The sequence below is a fragment of the Coloeus monedula genome (assembly GCF_965178545.1).
Source record: "Coloeus monedula genome assembly, chromosome: 11".
Lineage (NCBI taxonomy): Eukaryota > Metazoa > Chordata > Aves > Passeriformes > Corvidae > Coloeus > Coloeus monedula.
Genome location: NC_138791.1, coordinates 13,089,449 through 13,106,938, shown reverse-complemented (window position 1 = coordinate 13,106,938; position 17,490 = coordinate 13,089,449). Strand labels below are relative to the sequence as shown.

Genomic DNA, 17,490 nt, shown 5'->3' with positions numbered 1-17,490 from the left:
CTGCACCCAGCTGCTTTCGTGGAGCTGATGGGCTAATGTGGAAATGCTCCTGTGGGCAGAAAGCCAACCCAGCTCCTGCTGCACACAGCCCTGGAAGGATTCTGTGGTGCTGCATGTGATGGGGTTTGGCCCTTACAGAGGGCAGAGGAGAGCGGGGAGATGCCTTTCCCTCATTTCCTCCTTGAGCACCTGTTAAGGAGCTAAGCATACCCTGGTTCTGGATTTGGAAATCATTATAATGACAGACTGTGACAATAAAAAGAGCCATGAAAATAGATCATGTAAAGAAGTCCTGGATTAAAAATCGCCATGTACACTGGGACATGATAAAACTCCACTAAGTCAATAATCTGTGCATTAAGAGCTCCTCTGCTTATGTAAAGGAACTAAAACAGTCTGTTCTTCTCAGTGAGCCAGAAGCGGTAGCTTGGGTATGTAATAGGATGATAAAGAGTGCTTGCTTTTCAGTAGCCCTTACAGTCTAACTTGATTTACAGATCAGATCTCTGCTGCTGACAGTAGGAAGACTGTAATGATGCCAATGACCGTGTCTAAGAGAGTCTCAGTTGTGTCTTTATTCCAAGTCCACAGAAAGGAAATAATAAAAACAGATAATCACATTAAAGTAATGGTTTCAGATGACACTCACACAAAATAAGGTTATTCAGAGTTAAGCTGCTAGTTTATCTTCTTCATTCCCATGTTCTTGAATATTGCAGGAGTCCTGGATGAGAGTATGAATTTATGTACCATGCATCGCGTAGCGATTCAGCAGACCTGGGAACAATGCGCATTAATGACAATAATAGTATTAGAAAAGCATCTACAGAGGCAATCATGATACAGGGCCCTGTTGTTCTTATCCAAGAGAGCTTATTATGCAAGTGAAAAACAGGAAGGAGACCTACTTTCTGATTCCCTCCTCCTTTATAGCTTTCATTGTCTCGAGTGCTTTGTAAGCTATGTTTTGCTATCTCTGCTTGAGTTTTATTTTGAATTAAAAGGAGTTCTTTGTATGGATACTTTCATGGTGAGGGTGTATTCTACATCTGTTTTATTTTCTCAGCCGTTAAGTATGACTTTCTCAAAACTGACTCCCCTGGCAGGTGAGGAAAAATGCACCTTTGGGAGGATTTTGTCCTGACACACACACTCTGTGAACCTTCTCATTGACACCAAGCTTTTTGTGTCAAAGCAGGTATTAAATAAGTTGTCAAAATTAAGTAGCTAAAGAATAGTGGCTTAAAATAATTTCTTTTTATGTTGAGCTACCTCTTAGTCTCTGCTTAAATGCTACAAATGGTCTTTGATATTTCCACCCTACCTTTCTACTGCAGCTGAGTGAGGGCTGATTCCCTGCTTAGCTGCACTCGTTGTTTTAATCCCCAGAGACAAAAACTGCAGAAGAGACTATTGCTCTATCCCTTTTCCTTTTGAAGTACCTCTTTCAGCCCCCACTTACTTTTCCCTCGTTTACCCTTTCAGTGTCCTTGTCATCCAGCTACTAACGTTTGTAAAGGTCACAGCCTGTCTCCTGACACGGGGAGGGGTGTGTGTGCCCCTGGGGTGCACTGGTGAATGCTGCAGAACTCCTTTGGATGTTGACAGAGCTGCTTTCAATAGTCTGCTAAACAGCAAAGAAATTTACATTTACAAAACCAGTAATCAACTCTCTTACTTGGAAAGTCATTTCTCTACTACACCCACTTCAACAATGCATTGGCCAAGGCAGTAGAGATACACATCCATTATCATGGACTTTGCAATTTTGAGCATTCAAAGGAGCTGATGAAAATACACTGGGACATTTATCACATCAAAGATGTGATATTGCAGGGCAGAGATATTATGATTTGCCTCTCTGTCATGCAAGTGTGCTGAACAGCTCTTTCACAAGGGAGACAGAAGATTCTCTCATTTTTTGGACTGTTCCGAAATATGCTGATGCTTTTACAGAAGGCTAAGCAATTCCTGCAAGGGGTGTAGTAATTTAGGCTCATCCTGCTCTCATGGAATAGTTCCCTGGAACAGCATAGACTGTCCTGTTGCTTTAGATGCAATTTCAGTAACTAACTATGCAAAATATCCATGAGCACTTCCAGTTTAAGAAAAATGCAGCTCTCCATTGACTGTAATAGGAGCAGTTTCCTGAATGCCCTAACAGAACCAGCCAGAAAACCAGTCCTGAGAAATTAATGGGAATCAGGTGGTTTAGCCCCTTTAAAAATTTTGAAAATCCTAGCGTACATTAAAATATTCTTTGAGGAATACGCTTAGTGTAAGATAGCCTGAATTACCCAAATTCAGTTTTCCAAAACTCCCTGTTATTCATGTTTCTCATTATCTATAAATTACATTCAAAATTACCTTAATTACCTGAAACCTTGGTTATCCAAACATATTCACTGTCCCCTGTGATGCTCTGGTAATTGATCTTGTACTGCATTCGTCCAGCTGATGCTTCATTGCTTACGGAATGAAGGCACAGTTGGTCTGCCACGTGCTACTACAGGTTTATTTTTTTCTGTGCTGCTCAGCATAAAGTTAGTGCAGAGCTTCAAAGAGTACATGGAAAGCTCTTGATCATCTGCATTGATAGGTATTTGGAGAAAGAAGAGCTGTTACCAACTTCTCCAGCAGCAGGTCCAACAGAACCTTCCTTGACATAACTCTGGTGAAAACAGAAAAGGATAAAATGAAACTTCCTAAGCAGCAAAGTACTTCAACACTGCCAATAAAGATCTGGCTTTTCACAGTTCCAAATTCATTGGTTTTCTCTGGTAAAACCAATTTGCCTTCAAAATTAGGTGAGAGAAATCCCAGGGAGTTTCACCAAATGTTAATCTGATTCATTTACTACTGTCACCCACCACAGATGCCCAGAACAGAAAAAAGGTTGTACTTTCAAGTGCCATAGACAACAATGTCAATAATGCTTATGGTTTGTACAGAACCTTAATTTCCAACACATTCTGTGGTATCTTTCTACCAGGTAAAATCTTGTTTCGAGTAAAACTTATTGCCTGGAATATGGCATCCAATAAATTTCAAGAAAGTAAATTTGTCATAACTAATATCTAATAATTAATTATTCCCTCATTATAGCTCCTGAATCATGAGCTAATATATAGCTTCATAATGATCACATTATTTTTTTGAATATGATGGTGCAGCAGCCTTAATTAAGATCAAATGCTGAAGCATTTTCTCACAAGTTGGTTTTTACTCTTGGGTGGAGGTGTTGGATTATGAGCTCACTTTCTCTGTTTGAAATGAGGTGTTGCTCATTCCAGTAGGGTTATTTTGGTAAATTGAATTCAGTGCAGTTTTCTGGTGGTGCAGGTCATTTGGACAAGACTTGTTACTGCTGACAGCTTTGAATGAACATATCAGTTGCTATGACAAATGCCATCACTCCAATGTTTAGGCCAAAACCCTGCTTTCTCACTGTTGCACCCCAAATGTTGTTTGGTCTCTGCTGTCAGCTTTGGGCATGGCTGTTTATTTCAGTGGTCTTTTACATTTATAGTTGCTATAGGTGCATTGATAGCTTCATGTAATTATGACCAGTTTTGTCATCTATTTAGAAAAAGGATATATCATCTGGAGCAATAAGGATGTAGTTCTTAGCTGGAATGGGTTGCTGTACAGCAGGATTTCTTTACGAGATCTCAGAGCATCATAGCAGTCATAGATGACATCCTTCTAGATTGGGATGTCTGCATTTCCATGTTGGTCACTGGTTATTTTTTGCTTTTGGGCCTTCCAAGATCAGAAGCTTGATGTGGCTCTAAGAATGTGGTCATGATTCCTGTGACAAGTTTAGATCTTGAATAAATTTCCACCAAATGAGACTTGGATCAGAAGTGTGTTTCTGAGTCACAAACTCTTCCACAGCTGCTCTCACTGTGGTTCCACTTAGGCACCTGCTACTGCCCAAGGCTGCCCCTGAGGCCAGGAGCCAGCAGAAAAAGATGAATCCTGCAGTAAAATACCACTTGCTATGAGGAACTGAGCTTTTAGTTGACCTACTTGACATATCCTAAAGGCTTTTAAAGGGAATATGAAATATACGACAGACTTGTTTAAATGAAAAGTGAGCAGTTCTGAATCCAGCATTTCCCTGCTGTGGCCCTGTGTCTTGTGGAGTCACTGTACTTTGTGTAGCAGTACTTTGTACTTTGCTGTGCTATCTAGCAAGATTCAGACTATAAGCCATATCTATATTCAAATTAGATGTATTGACTTTTAAAAGTAAAATAATGTTTATTGTTCATTTCTTGGAACTATTGCATGTTTCACTGACATGAAAAGTTATTTTAAGTAGTTTCAGTGGGGTGAGAAGATCAAGCAGAATAAAAACCCCTCTGTATAAAAGCTACAATGTGGTCTTCAAAGAGTGCACTTATGATAGTGTGGAGAGATCCATGTCAAAGATATGCAGTGATTGCTCTGTTCTACTGGAACCACTAGTTCTCTGATATATTGCATAAATCTGGTCTTCTGCATTAGTGTAAACATGTACAGAGCTGCCTTATCAAGATCAAATTATTTAGATAATTTGTCTTATCTTAATGACTTTTTTTATTAGTGCTAAGATGTGGCAGAGCAATATATTAAAAAATTGTGTGGGGGTTTAATAATCTGAAGCAATTTTTAAGTTTTTATTGTAACTTTATTACATTTGCATTGGTTCTTAATCATCCTTATTGTTCAGAGCTCTGTTTTTTCCCAAACTAGCAAATTCTGTGGTATACTGTCTCTCATATTGTACCAAAGCACTCCTCTAGCATATATTTAAATCAAGTTCTACATATAAAATCCAGTAAAGAGTTCTCCTTCACATTTTCCTATTATTAGATGCTCTCTCTTAATCCAAGCAGCCTCTACAGATTTCGTTCCTGAAGTCAGTCACTCCATCTTACTGAATAAGGCTTGTTCTGGGCTGGGGGAAATGTCAGGTTTTGCATGGCTACAGGTTTATGGCTGTCCTAATTCTGTGGGTTTACTGGGAACTGAAGGGGTGCCTTGACATATTGTTGTTGTAATGAAGCAAAATATGCATTTGATTAATTTTTAAAAGCTTTTTGATGCCCTCTGTATGTATGTGTGTGTGCTATTTCAGTGTACTCTTCCTTCTTAACTCCTTCTGCAGGCAGCATCTGTGAAACCATTATTGTTTTCCTCACATAGAGAAATTGCTCCCGTAGCCTTCAAAATGTGAAGAATTGTTCAAGGGCAGAAAAAAGATAAATGACTGGCAGTTGTTTTTCAGTTACATTAATTTTATTAGTCATGCATTCTCCTGTGTTTTTTCAGAGCTCTGGGACTTCTTTCTCTTAGTAATTAGAGCTTTTGAACAAAGAAAACTTCTGCTTAGATGCAATGATGAATTTAATACCCCTACCCACACTCCTCAGCTGAATCTGGGGACATAGTGGTGAGTTTTAATACCTGAAGCTTTGTCTGAGTGATTCTCTCTGCTTTGGGCACTTGATGCAAATTCATGTAAAACAGTGTAAGAAAAGAATAATCCCTCCCGCTGCCCCCCACAGCGCATAATTTCTGCATTCCCATCAGTTTATGGATGTGCAGAAGGGTTTTTTCATACAGACACATGAAATAGTTGGAAATAATGATTTATTACAGTTTTCTGCAGCTGGTTCTTCTGGTCCCTGAGCTCCCAGCACCCACCCCAAGGCACTGTCCTCCCTGCTCAATGAGGGCTGAGCTGGCCCCTGAGCAGCCTCCTGCTCCAGAGACACCATCTATCATGTCCATCAAGTTCTTCCTGCTGTTACCAAGAGATGGTGGCAGTATCTAATCTTATCTAATCTGTATTAATCCTCAAATGAGCACAGCCCTGATTTCCAAGGCAGGAGTCCCTGTTGCAGGTTGCTCTGTGAGTGATTGGGATGTTTTCAGCCTGGAGGGAGAGCAGAGGCTGCTGTGCTTTAAGTTGCTTACCTAAGCTTATGAAATGCATGCAGGAATATTAAGTCTTGATATTAAGTCTCTATAAGTATTATAGTTTGGGACAGTTTTTAAATGAAAACCAATTACTCAAAACCAAAATATTAATGAAAACGTCTGTTTTGAACTGTTTCCCAAAATTAAATTTTTAAGGAAAATTTTTATTATTAACTAAAGTACTTCTTATGTAAAAAACTAGAATGCTAAAAATAGATATGTAAGTATTTTTAAAGTTTTGGAGATTTTGTTCACTTCTACTTTCCATCGTTAAAATATGTTTTTGCTTTGGTTGTTTTTGAGGGCAGTTTTGGGTTTGTTGTTTTTTTAGATGTTGACTCTTGCACTCCCTCTTGTGAGAGGGAAGATTTTTTAAAGAAACAGAAACAGTGTTTCTATTCTGATGTGAGCTATGAATTCCTGACTATGTTACACATTGAAAATAAATAATTTTCCTAAATTAAAGAGTTTTATAACAATGATATAAAAAGCTAACAATGTTGGTGAAACCCAGGAGCTTCATAAAGTAGCAATTACCCTTTCACTTTTAGATATTTTGCCTTTTTCCCCTTGTATTTTGTTCTTTTAAAGCCTCACATGTTAAGAAAACCTGTCAATTTTAATGTTTTTAAGTGGTTCCTTAAAAAGACAAAGTAAAAAAAAAGAACGTTATTCCTATTGTTACAGTGTCAGTACCTGGAGAGCCTTTAATTTTTTCCTTTTTAAAGCTTTGAATTGTTCTGTTTGAAGTTCAAATTCAGGAATAAAACAAGAGTCAAAACTGAAAGTATGTTTCTATATAGCAAATTAATGGACTTAACCAGGAAAAAGCTGTGTTCAGTTCTAAAGCTTGTCACATAAAAGGAATTTTAACCTCTTTGGGGTTTCTTTTTTTTTGGTTTTCTTTCTTTTTTTGACCCCCCAAAGGCCATTTTTCCAACATTTCACAACTACAGAATGTTTGTACCTTGATAGCTATGTGTGAAAATTTATAATAGGCACTTTGTGGGGTTGAGTGGAGTCCCATTGAAGGGAACATAAAGCCTGGCCTATGCCTTAAATACACAATTACAATAATTTAAGCTTCAAAGTCAAAATCCATATAAAGCAAATAAAAATTACTACTGAGCCTTTGAATTTCAGCCTCCACTCTGTGTGTACTAGTGGAAGGAAAATTACATTTGAAGTGGTCACCATGCAGACGTTGGCCAGGAGCTTTGATTTTCTTGTAGCATCTGAGCCTTCTCTGTCCAATCAACTCAAAGCCAGCATGCAGTTATCAAATGCTCACTTTTCAGTCATGCCCCAAAATTCCCAGGGTGAGCACAGCCTTCAATCCACACGTGTCCATGGGGAATTTGTGCCTGTGCTTGGCACTGCTGAGCAGGCCTTTGACAGTGTCCAGGTGCCTATTGCAGAACCACATTACAGTAAATGTCTCTGACTGCCCCTCTCAAAGGGCTCCAGTTCTTATGGCCTAAACGGGCAGTGGGAAACAAAAGAGAGTTACAAGGTGTGTGCAAAGGGGCTGGTGAGGGCTGAGACATGGCACATGTGTGGTTAGGCATCCTCATGCTGCAGCTGTTCAGGAATTTGAACCGTGCTTGCTTGGCCACAACTTTTCCAAACAGGTCACAATCTTAATAGACCAACAGATTTTTAATTTGAATTATGGAGGAGGCTTATGGTCTTTGGTGCATTAAACAACCCACCCAACATCATGCAGGGAGTGGTCTGCTGTGCCCAATATAAAAGAAAAAGTGATTCCATTGAAAACATAGGTCATCCTTAGGTTTTAGCTCAGTTTGAGGAAAATGGGCCTGATCTACTCTTGCTTTACTGCTCCTTTGTGGTTATGCACTTCCACTAAAATACCTAGAGTTTTAGGCTACTATCTGCTGGTAATCTGAAAAATACTGACATTCCTAGTCATTTAACAAATATTTAATTGAGCTTTTAGTGTGTGTGTGGGTTTGCATATTGATTTGTGTATGCATATTTGGGTATTAGGGAGAGAAGTACGGCTGTTGAGAGACTTCTGCAAGATTTAGAGCCAGAACGTGTAGAGGGATTCCTTGTGGAACAGGGGCATATGATACCCCTGGAAAAATTGGACAACCCAGGGTTGCTGAGGAAAAACCCCTGAACTGGCCCCTGGCTCCAGGCAAGCCTGGAAAACACCTGGCTGCAGGCAGCCCTGAAAGTCCTTGGCAAAGTTATACACTGGTCAGCTCCCCCACGGATTAGAGGCTGTCTAGAGGTACTGGGTGTGAATCTTTGCAAAGTAGATATAAGCTTGTATAATTAAACAATAAAGCGGAGAACGATGCTCAAATCGTATCGGTGTATGTGTCGTTAATTTGGCCAGCTCTTCAGACTCAGTCCCTAAAAGAACATATTGTTACAGATTACAATAAGGTGTGAAGGTTTTTCACTCTTAAAATGGAGAAGTTGACATTTTAAATTGCATGTGCTCTAGAGATGTGGACTGACTCAGACAATTTGAAGGAAATAACAGCTGCGCACATCAAAGCTTAAAAATAGAAACTTCATCAGTCAGTAGCAGTTTAGAATGAATGAAGAAATCACAAAATTATTAATTATAGTGTTTAGAGAAAGGAAACATAAAGTTCAAACTTTCTGAAGGCAGAATGCTGTCATCAGTCTTGCAGCATTTCTGTGCTGGGTAGCAGCGCCTTGTCCTGCTGAGCCGCTCTGTTAAAGTGGGGGCTCTTGTCCAAACACAGGCACCTTCGGCCATTTCAGAGACCCCAAGAGGATTCAGGTTTCCCACCTGACTGGCAATTATGATGTAGGGCATATGGGAGACTCCTGCCCTTCTGGAGTGGCAACTGGATGCTCTGAGGCATCTCAGATGGCAGTAGATGCTTCAGTCTGAGGAGTAATTGCACATAAAAATAAGTACAGACTCACTTTCTCTTGCATTTTTAATACGTAGTCACCTGAAGCGGTTTCATAGCAGTGTTTGCAGTGGGTTATTGTAGAAAGTAATGAACAGTTTATCTAATTTTAAACTTAGTAAGAATTCTGAGGTGAATAGAGCAGGTGTACAACTTAAAATCTGACCAGATATGAAGTTAAAATCTATCCTAGCATCAAAAATTATAGTTAAAAACCATGATTTAAAGTTGCAGTGGATGGTTGTTTTCTTAATGATTTCAAATCCATGAATTCATTCTAACATTTTTAATATATTCATAGTTAAATATAACTTGAATGTTGTCCTAATTACATTCTCATGTTAATTTAGCTCTGATTCAGAATTTATATCATTATTCTTTGTAGAATTATTTTGAAATGATGGAAAGTTCAGCAAAGATGCTCTAGTCTGTGATTGTGCCTTTGAATTATTTATCAAATTCAAAGACAGAAGTATAGCTAAAATCTAGTTTGAGTTGTAAATGAGTTTTGGTAATGTAAGGAGGAAGTGCAAGTCCTTTTTGCAGAATGCCATGGGTGCAGCATTAGGTACTGCAGGAGCACTGCTGGCCCCACATGAGCAGAGAGGTTCATGGTTCATAAGAAGACTCCACTGCAGCAACTGGCAAATGCTATCTAAGCAGATAAGACAGATAATGTGTGGAAGAGGAGAGATCGAGAGAGATACAGGGAATTTACAAAATGACAGTGCAGATTAGTGACAAAATTAAGAGAAAACCTGCCCTGTCTTGGTCAGAACCAGCCCTCACTCCCTCTGCAATGTGCCATGGAAACAAAAGCTTTCCCAAGAACTGTTTAGCTCATGTTTCCCACAACCCATTGCAGTGGCAAGTAGTACAGTGCTAACATCAGATTGTAGAAGCTATCATTAATGAAAAAATTGAAGCTGTGGCCCTGAGCTAGGTAGAGAACAAACAATTGCTGGTGAGGCGTGTGTGAGTCTGAAAGGGCAAGAAACTGCTGGGGAAAATTCTAAAGGAGAAAAGGAAACTTGTCTTAATGTAAGCAGCAGTTTTGCTAGAGGTAAGTGAGGGGAAATTCTTCATTTATAAATGGTTTATTGAGCCATGATAATAAAGCAGTGCTGCAGAAGAAGGATAATTATCTACTTAAGTATCAGATACCCTAAGGGTAGAAGCTTCCCTTCTCTTCTTTTGAAAAATGAACTCAGATTAAACAAATGTCCTTTTTCCTGTTTTAGTGTTGACATGGATTTCCTTTTTATGAGTAAAATTAATTAGTTTTTCTATTCGTTTATTCCTGGTATGGAAATCAGGTCTGCCAAGCAACTTCGCAGCTCTTCCCTTGGGCCCCAAGTTTAGCCAAGAGCATCCTTTAGGGATGTGCTTTGTATAATGCACTGGGAAAGCACAAATGAATTACAAGGGGTTTACTATGCCCGGTAACTTACCAAGGGACACAGCATTTCAGAACTAAACCCCCACAAAACTAGGTTTTTTGTCCCCATCCAGGATTGTTTCATTTCCAAGTAACCGCTTTCTAAATATACTTTTGTCCTTTCTTAAATGTTAATACCATAAGTTGTAACAAAAGGAGAGTAATGGTGGCAGAGCTGACTCTGTACAAAAAAACCTGGAGAGACAGATTTTCAAAGCAGATTAACACCCACAGCTGGGACCAGTCTTCTCTTGTTCTGTTGGGAGCTGCTACAGGTAGAGCTTGTTCAATTCTGCTCCCACTTCAGCAAATATCCATTAAAGACTTGTCTGTCCTCATCTGGATTTTGAAAAATGATCAAAACCTGCTGCTACATCTTTACTTTGAGAAAATGTCTGGTTTTCTCTCCTATCAGAATTATATGTGTGATTCCTACAATATAACCTTGGTGTATGTAAACATGTTGTCTCTGTGCTTATGGAAATAATTGATCTTTCACATGTATTAATCTCTCCTTATTTCAAATGTCTCATGTGGTTCTTGACAATCAGGTTGACGTAACCTTTTTGTGAACCTGTTAACTGCAGAGCAGTTCCTAGTTACCTTTCCTGGATTATAGAGAATATTCTTGAATACCTGCAGGCTTCAAGATGCAGTAAAAATAAAGATGACTATAATACAATAGCATGGAACCTAATTTTCTTCAAATAGTCCTTTGAACACTTATTTTAATACTGGAAAAAAAATTTTATACCCTTTGTTCATGAAAGTTCAAGTGGTGTTAAAGGTTACTTTAAGGTCTTCGTTCTGCAAATACTATTCTGTAAGTCAGCAAAGAATCCTGTCTGCAGGGAATTGAAATGAGAATTGAGTACTTGCTTTTTGGATCTACACAACTGAGGCTCTGCTAGGAATTCTGGACCATATTAATAATGTTACAAAATTGACTTTCAAGTGAGGAATCATAGCAATTATTAATTACTGTGAACACAGATCAAATGACTGTGAGCAGCATCTCCCATTATTTACTTTACAGCTTAATTTCACTGACTCACAAATCACAGTCACCAAGGTAGAATTAAATCAAAGTATATTTACAGGGTTGTGAACACTGCACTTAAAAGGAAATAGTCTTAATTATCTTAATGTATTTTTAAAAACAGATAATAGTTACAACAGGTGAATATTCCTTGTGAATTGTAATTAATGTAGTGTAGAAATAAGTGATCTGCTTTCATCAGCATAGTGCCAGCTTGTCGTATTTAGGTGCCTAAAATTAGAGCTGTAAGATCAAGATTTTCAAGAATATATATCACTTATGGGGGAAAGCATTGTAAAACTGCTGTCTCAGACCACATATCCAAAGCCCTCTTAAATTTCTTTGGCTTTCCCCCATTTTTAATCACAAAAGAAAATGTCTCTGACTTTCACAGGAGAAAAATACCAGCATTTCTCCATTGAGATGGTAAATTTGAGTCTGTGAAAACTTTTCTTTCCCTTAAATGGCTCAGTGGAGCACAAGAGCCTTAGTCATTTTGCCCGTATCTAAGGGACTTGAGGAAAAGAATTTTAAACAAAGCATCATCTAATTCCTTGTATTTGTATTCCCTATGTTTTTGATGCTCTTGCTATATCACCAGAGAGGAAGAGCTCAGGTGATTCAAGGGTGATCAGAACCAGGTTACGGGGACTGAGACTCTTCTTCTGGACCACTCAGATTTGTGTTTGTGCCTTGACACTGCCACCTTCAGATGTCCTTGTTTGTCCCCTGCGGCCGGTGGAGCGTGTCCATGACCTGTGTCCCGAGGAAGTGGCTGATTTGTTTCTTACAGCACAAAGGGTTGGAAATGTGGTGGAGAAACATTTCTGTGGCACCTCGCTCACCTTTTCTATCCAGGTTTGTAAACCAGTCACCTAAGAAAGATTTAACGCTTTGTTTTATCAAACTTTCAGCCTTTTTCCCTAGTCCAATCACAAAAGGACATTGGAACTTCAAGGGGCAATAAATGCTAAATAACAGTAATAAAAACCAAGAAGCCAAATAAACTGCATTGCAGTCTTCAAGATTTGCCATTGAAAAATCTAAATAGGAAACCAACAGGAAAGTGTGGTTAATTGTTAACTGCTAAACTTTGGATAAAGCCAGCAAACACTCTCAAACACTGTGCTTGTTTTTGAGTATTTCAGGAAATAGTCTTCCTTCAGAGAAGCATTTGCAGGGTTGACCTCTAGAGAAAGCAGTCCCCTGTTCCACACATAACCCACTGCCTATGCTTAAGATAGGTGATCCCTCCTCACAGGTATTTATATGCAGGCAGAGAGATGTAGCCATGTAAATATGTTCTAAATTCTGACCTTTCAGCTGTTTGTGTTGGGTGTCTTTATACCAAAAATGAACTCTGTTTAAAGCAAACCAGGAGACTAAGCCCATTCATTAGAATCAGAATTTAAGCAAGCATACTTTGATTAAATTCTTACTTCCACATGTGATTTTATGTTCACAAGGATCAGAAATCTATTGCTAGCTATTGAGAAATATGATCTGAAAGAATGAAAAATAGATACTGTTGTTTTTGTGATCTGAGAAAGTTTCCTGCTTTGCCAGGGTCTGATATGGAAAGGAGCTTTGTCCAAAAACTTAGTGTTGAATGGTTCTCAGGAATTAGCGTAATTGATGTAAATGATTACTGAGTAGGATTTCTGAATTCCTATGTGATCCTTGTTAGATCCTCTAACCTGAGGCTTTTCCCTTTGCTTACAGGATGGCCCTGAAGCTGGACAAACAGTGAAGGTGAGTGCAGAATATGCAGAATACAAATTAAGACACAGTTATAAGAACTAATAAAAGATCAAAGCTCGTCATCTGCAGTCCATTGCTGTATTGTTACTTCATCCTTGAGATCAAAAAATCCCAAGTGTATAATAGCAGTAAATACTTTTAATTGAAATTGCACAAGATAACGTTTACGGGTTTTCTTCCTAGACAAAAATTTTCAATCAAGAAAATATCTTTTCTAAGCTTCTGGGTGTATTTATGCAAGGCAAGCCTCATGAAAGAGGCATCTGGTTTAGTTTTTTGTTTGTTTTATGGAGAAAATATTGCCCTTCCATTCATGATCTCTTTGTTTTTCTGTTTATTGCCTAATGAGTTGTAGCTAATTAAAGGAACAGTTAAGTTGAACCACAGTGTGAAAATATACCTTTTGTCTATGCTTTCTCTCAATGTATTCATATCACATTCTTGTTACTGAAGTTCAAATGTAATGGGCCCAGTGAAGCTGAAAACCAGATTTTAAGTGTACTTCCAGAAAAAAAGGTGGGAGGGTGGAAGGGAAGAGAAGGATTTATGATTATGTTCTCCACTTGAGTAATAACATAGATAACATCCAAGATGTCTCTTCAGCCATGTTTCACTGCCACGTAATGCAAATGTAATTGCATGTGTAGTTAGATGATATGCCCCAACATTAGATAAAGGCTATTTTTTACATTTGGAATCAAAGGAAAGTCAAATATGGTTATGGGTTAGCACTTTGTAAAATCAAATTTGATGTCTCAGAGAACCTGTTTGAGTTGATTAAGATAACTGTAACAACCAAATGACAGTGGATAGGAGCATTTTACATTTTTTCCAATTTGCTGTATTGACCTTATTTTTCCTTCTCCCTTTTGTTGCCTGCTTTGAATATTTAACAGAGAGGTAATAGGGAGAGAGAAGAAGAAATTAGAATATCAGCAAGCTTGGGAAGTGATGAAGGAATGTAATGCAATTTATTTCTGTACTGTGACAAAACAGATTCCTTGGCTCATGACTTTGAGTGCATTGTGTGGGTTTCACTGGCAGTGTCTGTTGATAGGTGAAATAATAAGTTTAAATACATTTGAAGTAAATTTTGTTATTATCACCAATATTATTTAAAAAGAAAATCTGGGGATGTACTTTAATATCTTGGACAAATGTCTTTCTCTCTGTAAAGAAAATGTGTATAGGAATGATTATATGTGAGAAGAATTATTAATATGAACAAGCAAAGGCAGATGTAAAAATTCCCATCTTCTGTGATTGTGAATAGTAACAAATGCTTATGTAGGCCTTAAAAAGGTAGGAAGTTCTGTATTGCTTTGTGTTTGTACTGGAAACAAAGAGCATTAAATGTTTATTGCAAAATGGCAGCCACCCTTCATGCCTCCTTCTCACACTTTTAATAAACACTGAGATGGAAATGGCCCATTCTTACAACTGTGAATCCCTAGACTTTGCAATAATGAGCATGTATTCATAAATCAGAGGTTATCAGTTTGCATTTCTCTACTTTTCTGCATCACTGGGCAACACTGTAATTTATCATCATCGCTTTGGGATGTTTATCATCCAAAAATGCCAACAACTATTTTCTTTAGAGAATTTCGAGCTTTCAAAACTTCAATTGGGAAAGAAATTACTGTGATCGAGATCTTTTAAGTGAACAATAGGGTGGATACATAAATATCTGGTTTCATTTAAACTGTTCTGAGTCACAAAGTTTGGAAAAACACCTATGTGACCTACAAATTATTTCTGAACCTTAAATTCAATGTGTCGTGTTTCTGTATATGCATTTATTTGGGGTTTTTTTCATGTATGAGAATCCACATAATCCAGTCTCCTCTGAGGGAGATTTCAATTAAAATTTCTGGAACAGACTAAACATTAGAAAAGCATTCTAATAGTAAAAATACCAAAACATCACAACAAATATCCAAGGCAGTTTGTGGAGATTGTTTAAGTAGGGTAGGCAAGTGTATCTCAGGAGCTAATTAGGTGTAGCTGATTTTACTTTGAATGGGGTAACATACCAGATGGCTTCAAGAGTCCTTTCCCTTTGTATTTTGTATAATTCTGTATACTTGTGTAAATATAGGCTACTGTATGTGCTATGTAGGAACAGAAATACAGGAAGCAGGAGAAGAGTATTGACTTTGCAGTTGCTCACTGCAAAATTGTGCTACAAAATGGTAAGAGATATCAGCCTAGCTGAAGACAAAAGGTGACAAATTTTGTCTGAAAAAGATTAAGGAATTCTCCTTCTTTGTCTGCAAGAAGAAATGGTAATCCATGTCCAAGAAAAATCTTGAACCTGAATATGAGTCTCAGGTCTATTTTGAAATGGAGATGCTGAAAATTGTATGTGGAATGTATGCAACAGGTTGAAAGGAAATGACCCTTTCCATGTGATTTTGGCTAGAAATCAGTGATAAGATTGTCTGCCAGTGTTACATGTCCCTTTTGGTGGTGTGAAAGCTGCTGGTGTGTGCATTTTGTTCTAAAGCCTTTCTAGTTACCTAATGGGAAGCTGTTAATGATCTAACTGTAGTTTCATTATTGCTGTACTCTGTTCCTCCTTTGCATCTAAGGTAGCAGAGCCTGCAGGACAATGTTCTAGGGAAGATTATGGCCCTTTGAAATTCCCCCTTTACTGTGTGTTTGCACTGGATTGGGTCTTTGGAAGTAATTATACCTGACCCTTAGTTCACCAATACTTTGTAAGTATAGATGGGTCTCTTCTCACCCTTTAGCAGCTGAAAATATACACTTGGTAAGCAATTCTGAACCATGTCCCAAGTCTCAGACCATAAAATAAACCAATATATTGCTTCATAATATTTTTCTTAGCTCTCCACATATTGTACCTATTCCAGCCCTGTCACCTATTTATGAGAGAAACAAATGTTCTTCTCCAAAGATGGTCACAGACTTGCACACTGTGTTTTATTGTGAGAGATTCTTGAACCACTCACAATAGTGAACATGAACATCTCTGGCACCTGAGCTGTGTGTCAGCAAGCAAAACCATCTTTTAACATTCAAGAAATTTTGAATACTTATTATTTGAGAAAGGAAGGAAATTGTGTTTAGGTTGTCCCTTAAAGACGATTAATCTCTGCAATTTTGAGCTCTCTTTTTATTGGAGAACACAAAACCCATGGCGTCCTTGTGCCAGGAATGGAGGGTGAGTTTTATGCTGGTTCTGTTTGAGAATGACTTAAATATCCAGGCAATTTCATGGATCAGGGAAATCAACTCTGCATCTTAATGCAGGGGTCTTACTGCTATGTCAAGTGAGCGATGTTTCAAGATTTCCCCAGTATATTTTATAGCCTTCTTTTCATCATCAAGTCAGCAAATGCTCTGGCTGCCTGGGTGGATGTATAGCTTAGTGTAGAATAAGCTCTCAGGTTTACCTTTTACGTGAGATTCAATCACAAGAAACTCCATGGATTCTGTACTCTGTAAAGGCTAAACAAATCAAGCTGGCAGGAGCATGAGGCAACTAATTTATCTGTAGAGACAAGATAATATTGCACAGCAAGTGTCCATTGCACAAACAGCTATGAACACATCCTCTATTTTGCAGCAGTGTTGAAGTCTCCAGCAGCTCAGCACCTCCTCTGTTATCCTTGAGAAAGGGCCTATTTGCCAATTACAGGTTCCCCTAAATAAATGAGAAAGCAAAGCTGATGGTGGCAGTGTGGGTATGTGTGCAGAAACTTATTTTATATGTCACACATTCCTCTAGTTATTTTACACTGAGAAGATTGTCTCATGATTATTTTTTTATATACATGTTTTTCTTTTCCAGATGTTTTTTAATGCTGTGTTAAATCAATTCACCTGGCTTGCATTCCTCAGAAATCTTAACCTGAACTGTGGAGCCCAGGGCTCATTTAGGCCCACAGCAGACTTCTCCTTCATCTTCTTTGTCTATTTGTGTTTTGACCCGAAGTAGTAGACTTCAGGTTTGAGTCTTTAAATTTAATCAGATCGCATTGCAAACTAATTGCATCGGAAGGATTAAATTCACTAACTGCAATACTTTTGATACCTCAGTCTGTTTTCCCTGCAGAACAACAGACGTGAGTCCCAGTTTAGAGGAGTACTAGAAACTCTCTTTTGCTTTCTTAGAAGAACAAAAAAAGCTGGTGTTTGAGAAATGCAAAGATTTTTCTTACCTTTAAACAGATCTAAAAATTCAGATACAAAAAGACATGGAAGAAACAAATTTTTGAAAACCAGATTGTACTGAAACGTGACCAAATCGTCTCCTGTGCTTTACCCTTAAGAATGATGATTCTCTTGAAAGCTTGTGAGATGTCCAAAAATGATTTGATGAAGTGCAGCAG

The 17,490-nt window shown here is 38.2% G+C and overlaps 1 protein-coding gene across 2 annotated transcripts in view; it reads left to right on the top strand.

Moving 5' to 3' along the window:
• The window catches only part of FHIT (fragile histidine triad diadenosine triphosphatase), a 407,821-nt gene that overhangs the window by 254,411 nt on the left and 135,920 nt on the right, over positions 1 to 17,490 (top strand). For both annotated transcript variants that reach the window (XM_082289131.1, XM_082289132.1), the window contains exons 2-3: positions 12,081 to 12,226; positions 13,091 to 13,120. In XM_082289131.1, the coding sequence (XP_082145257.1) occupies positions 12,081 to 12,226; positions 13,091 to 13,120 (176 nt within the window). The remainder of the gene's footprint in view (positions 1 to 12,080; positions 12,227 to 13,090; positions 13,121 to 17,490) is intronic.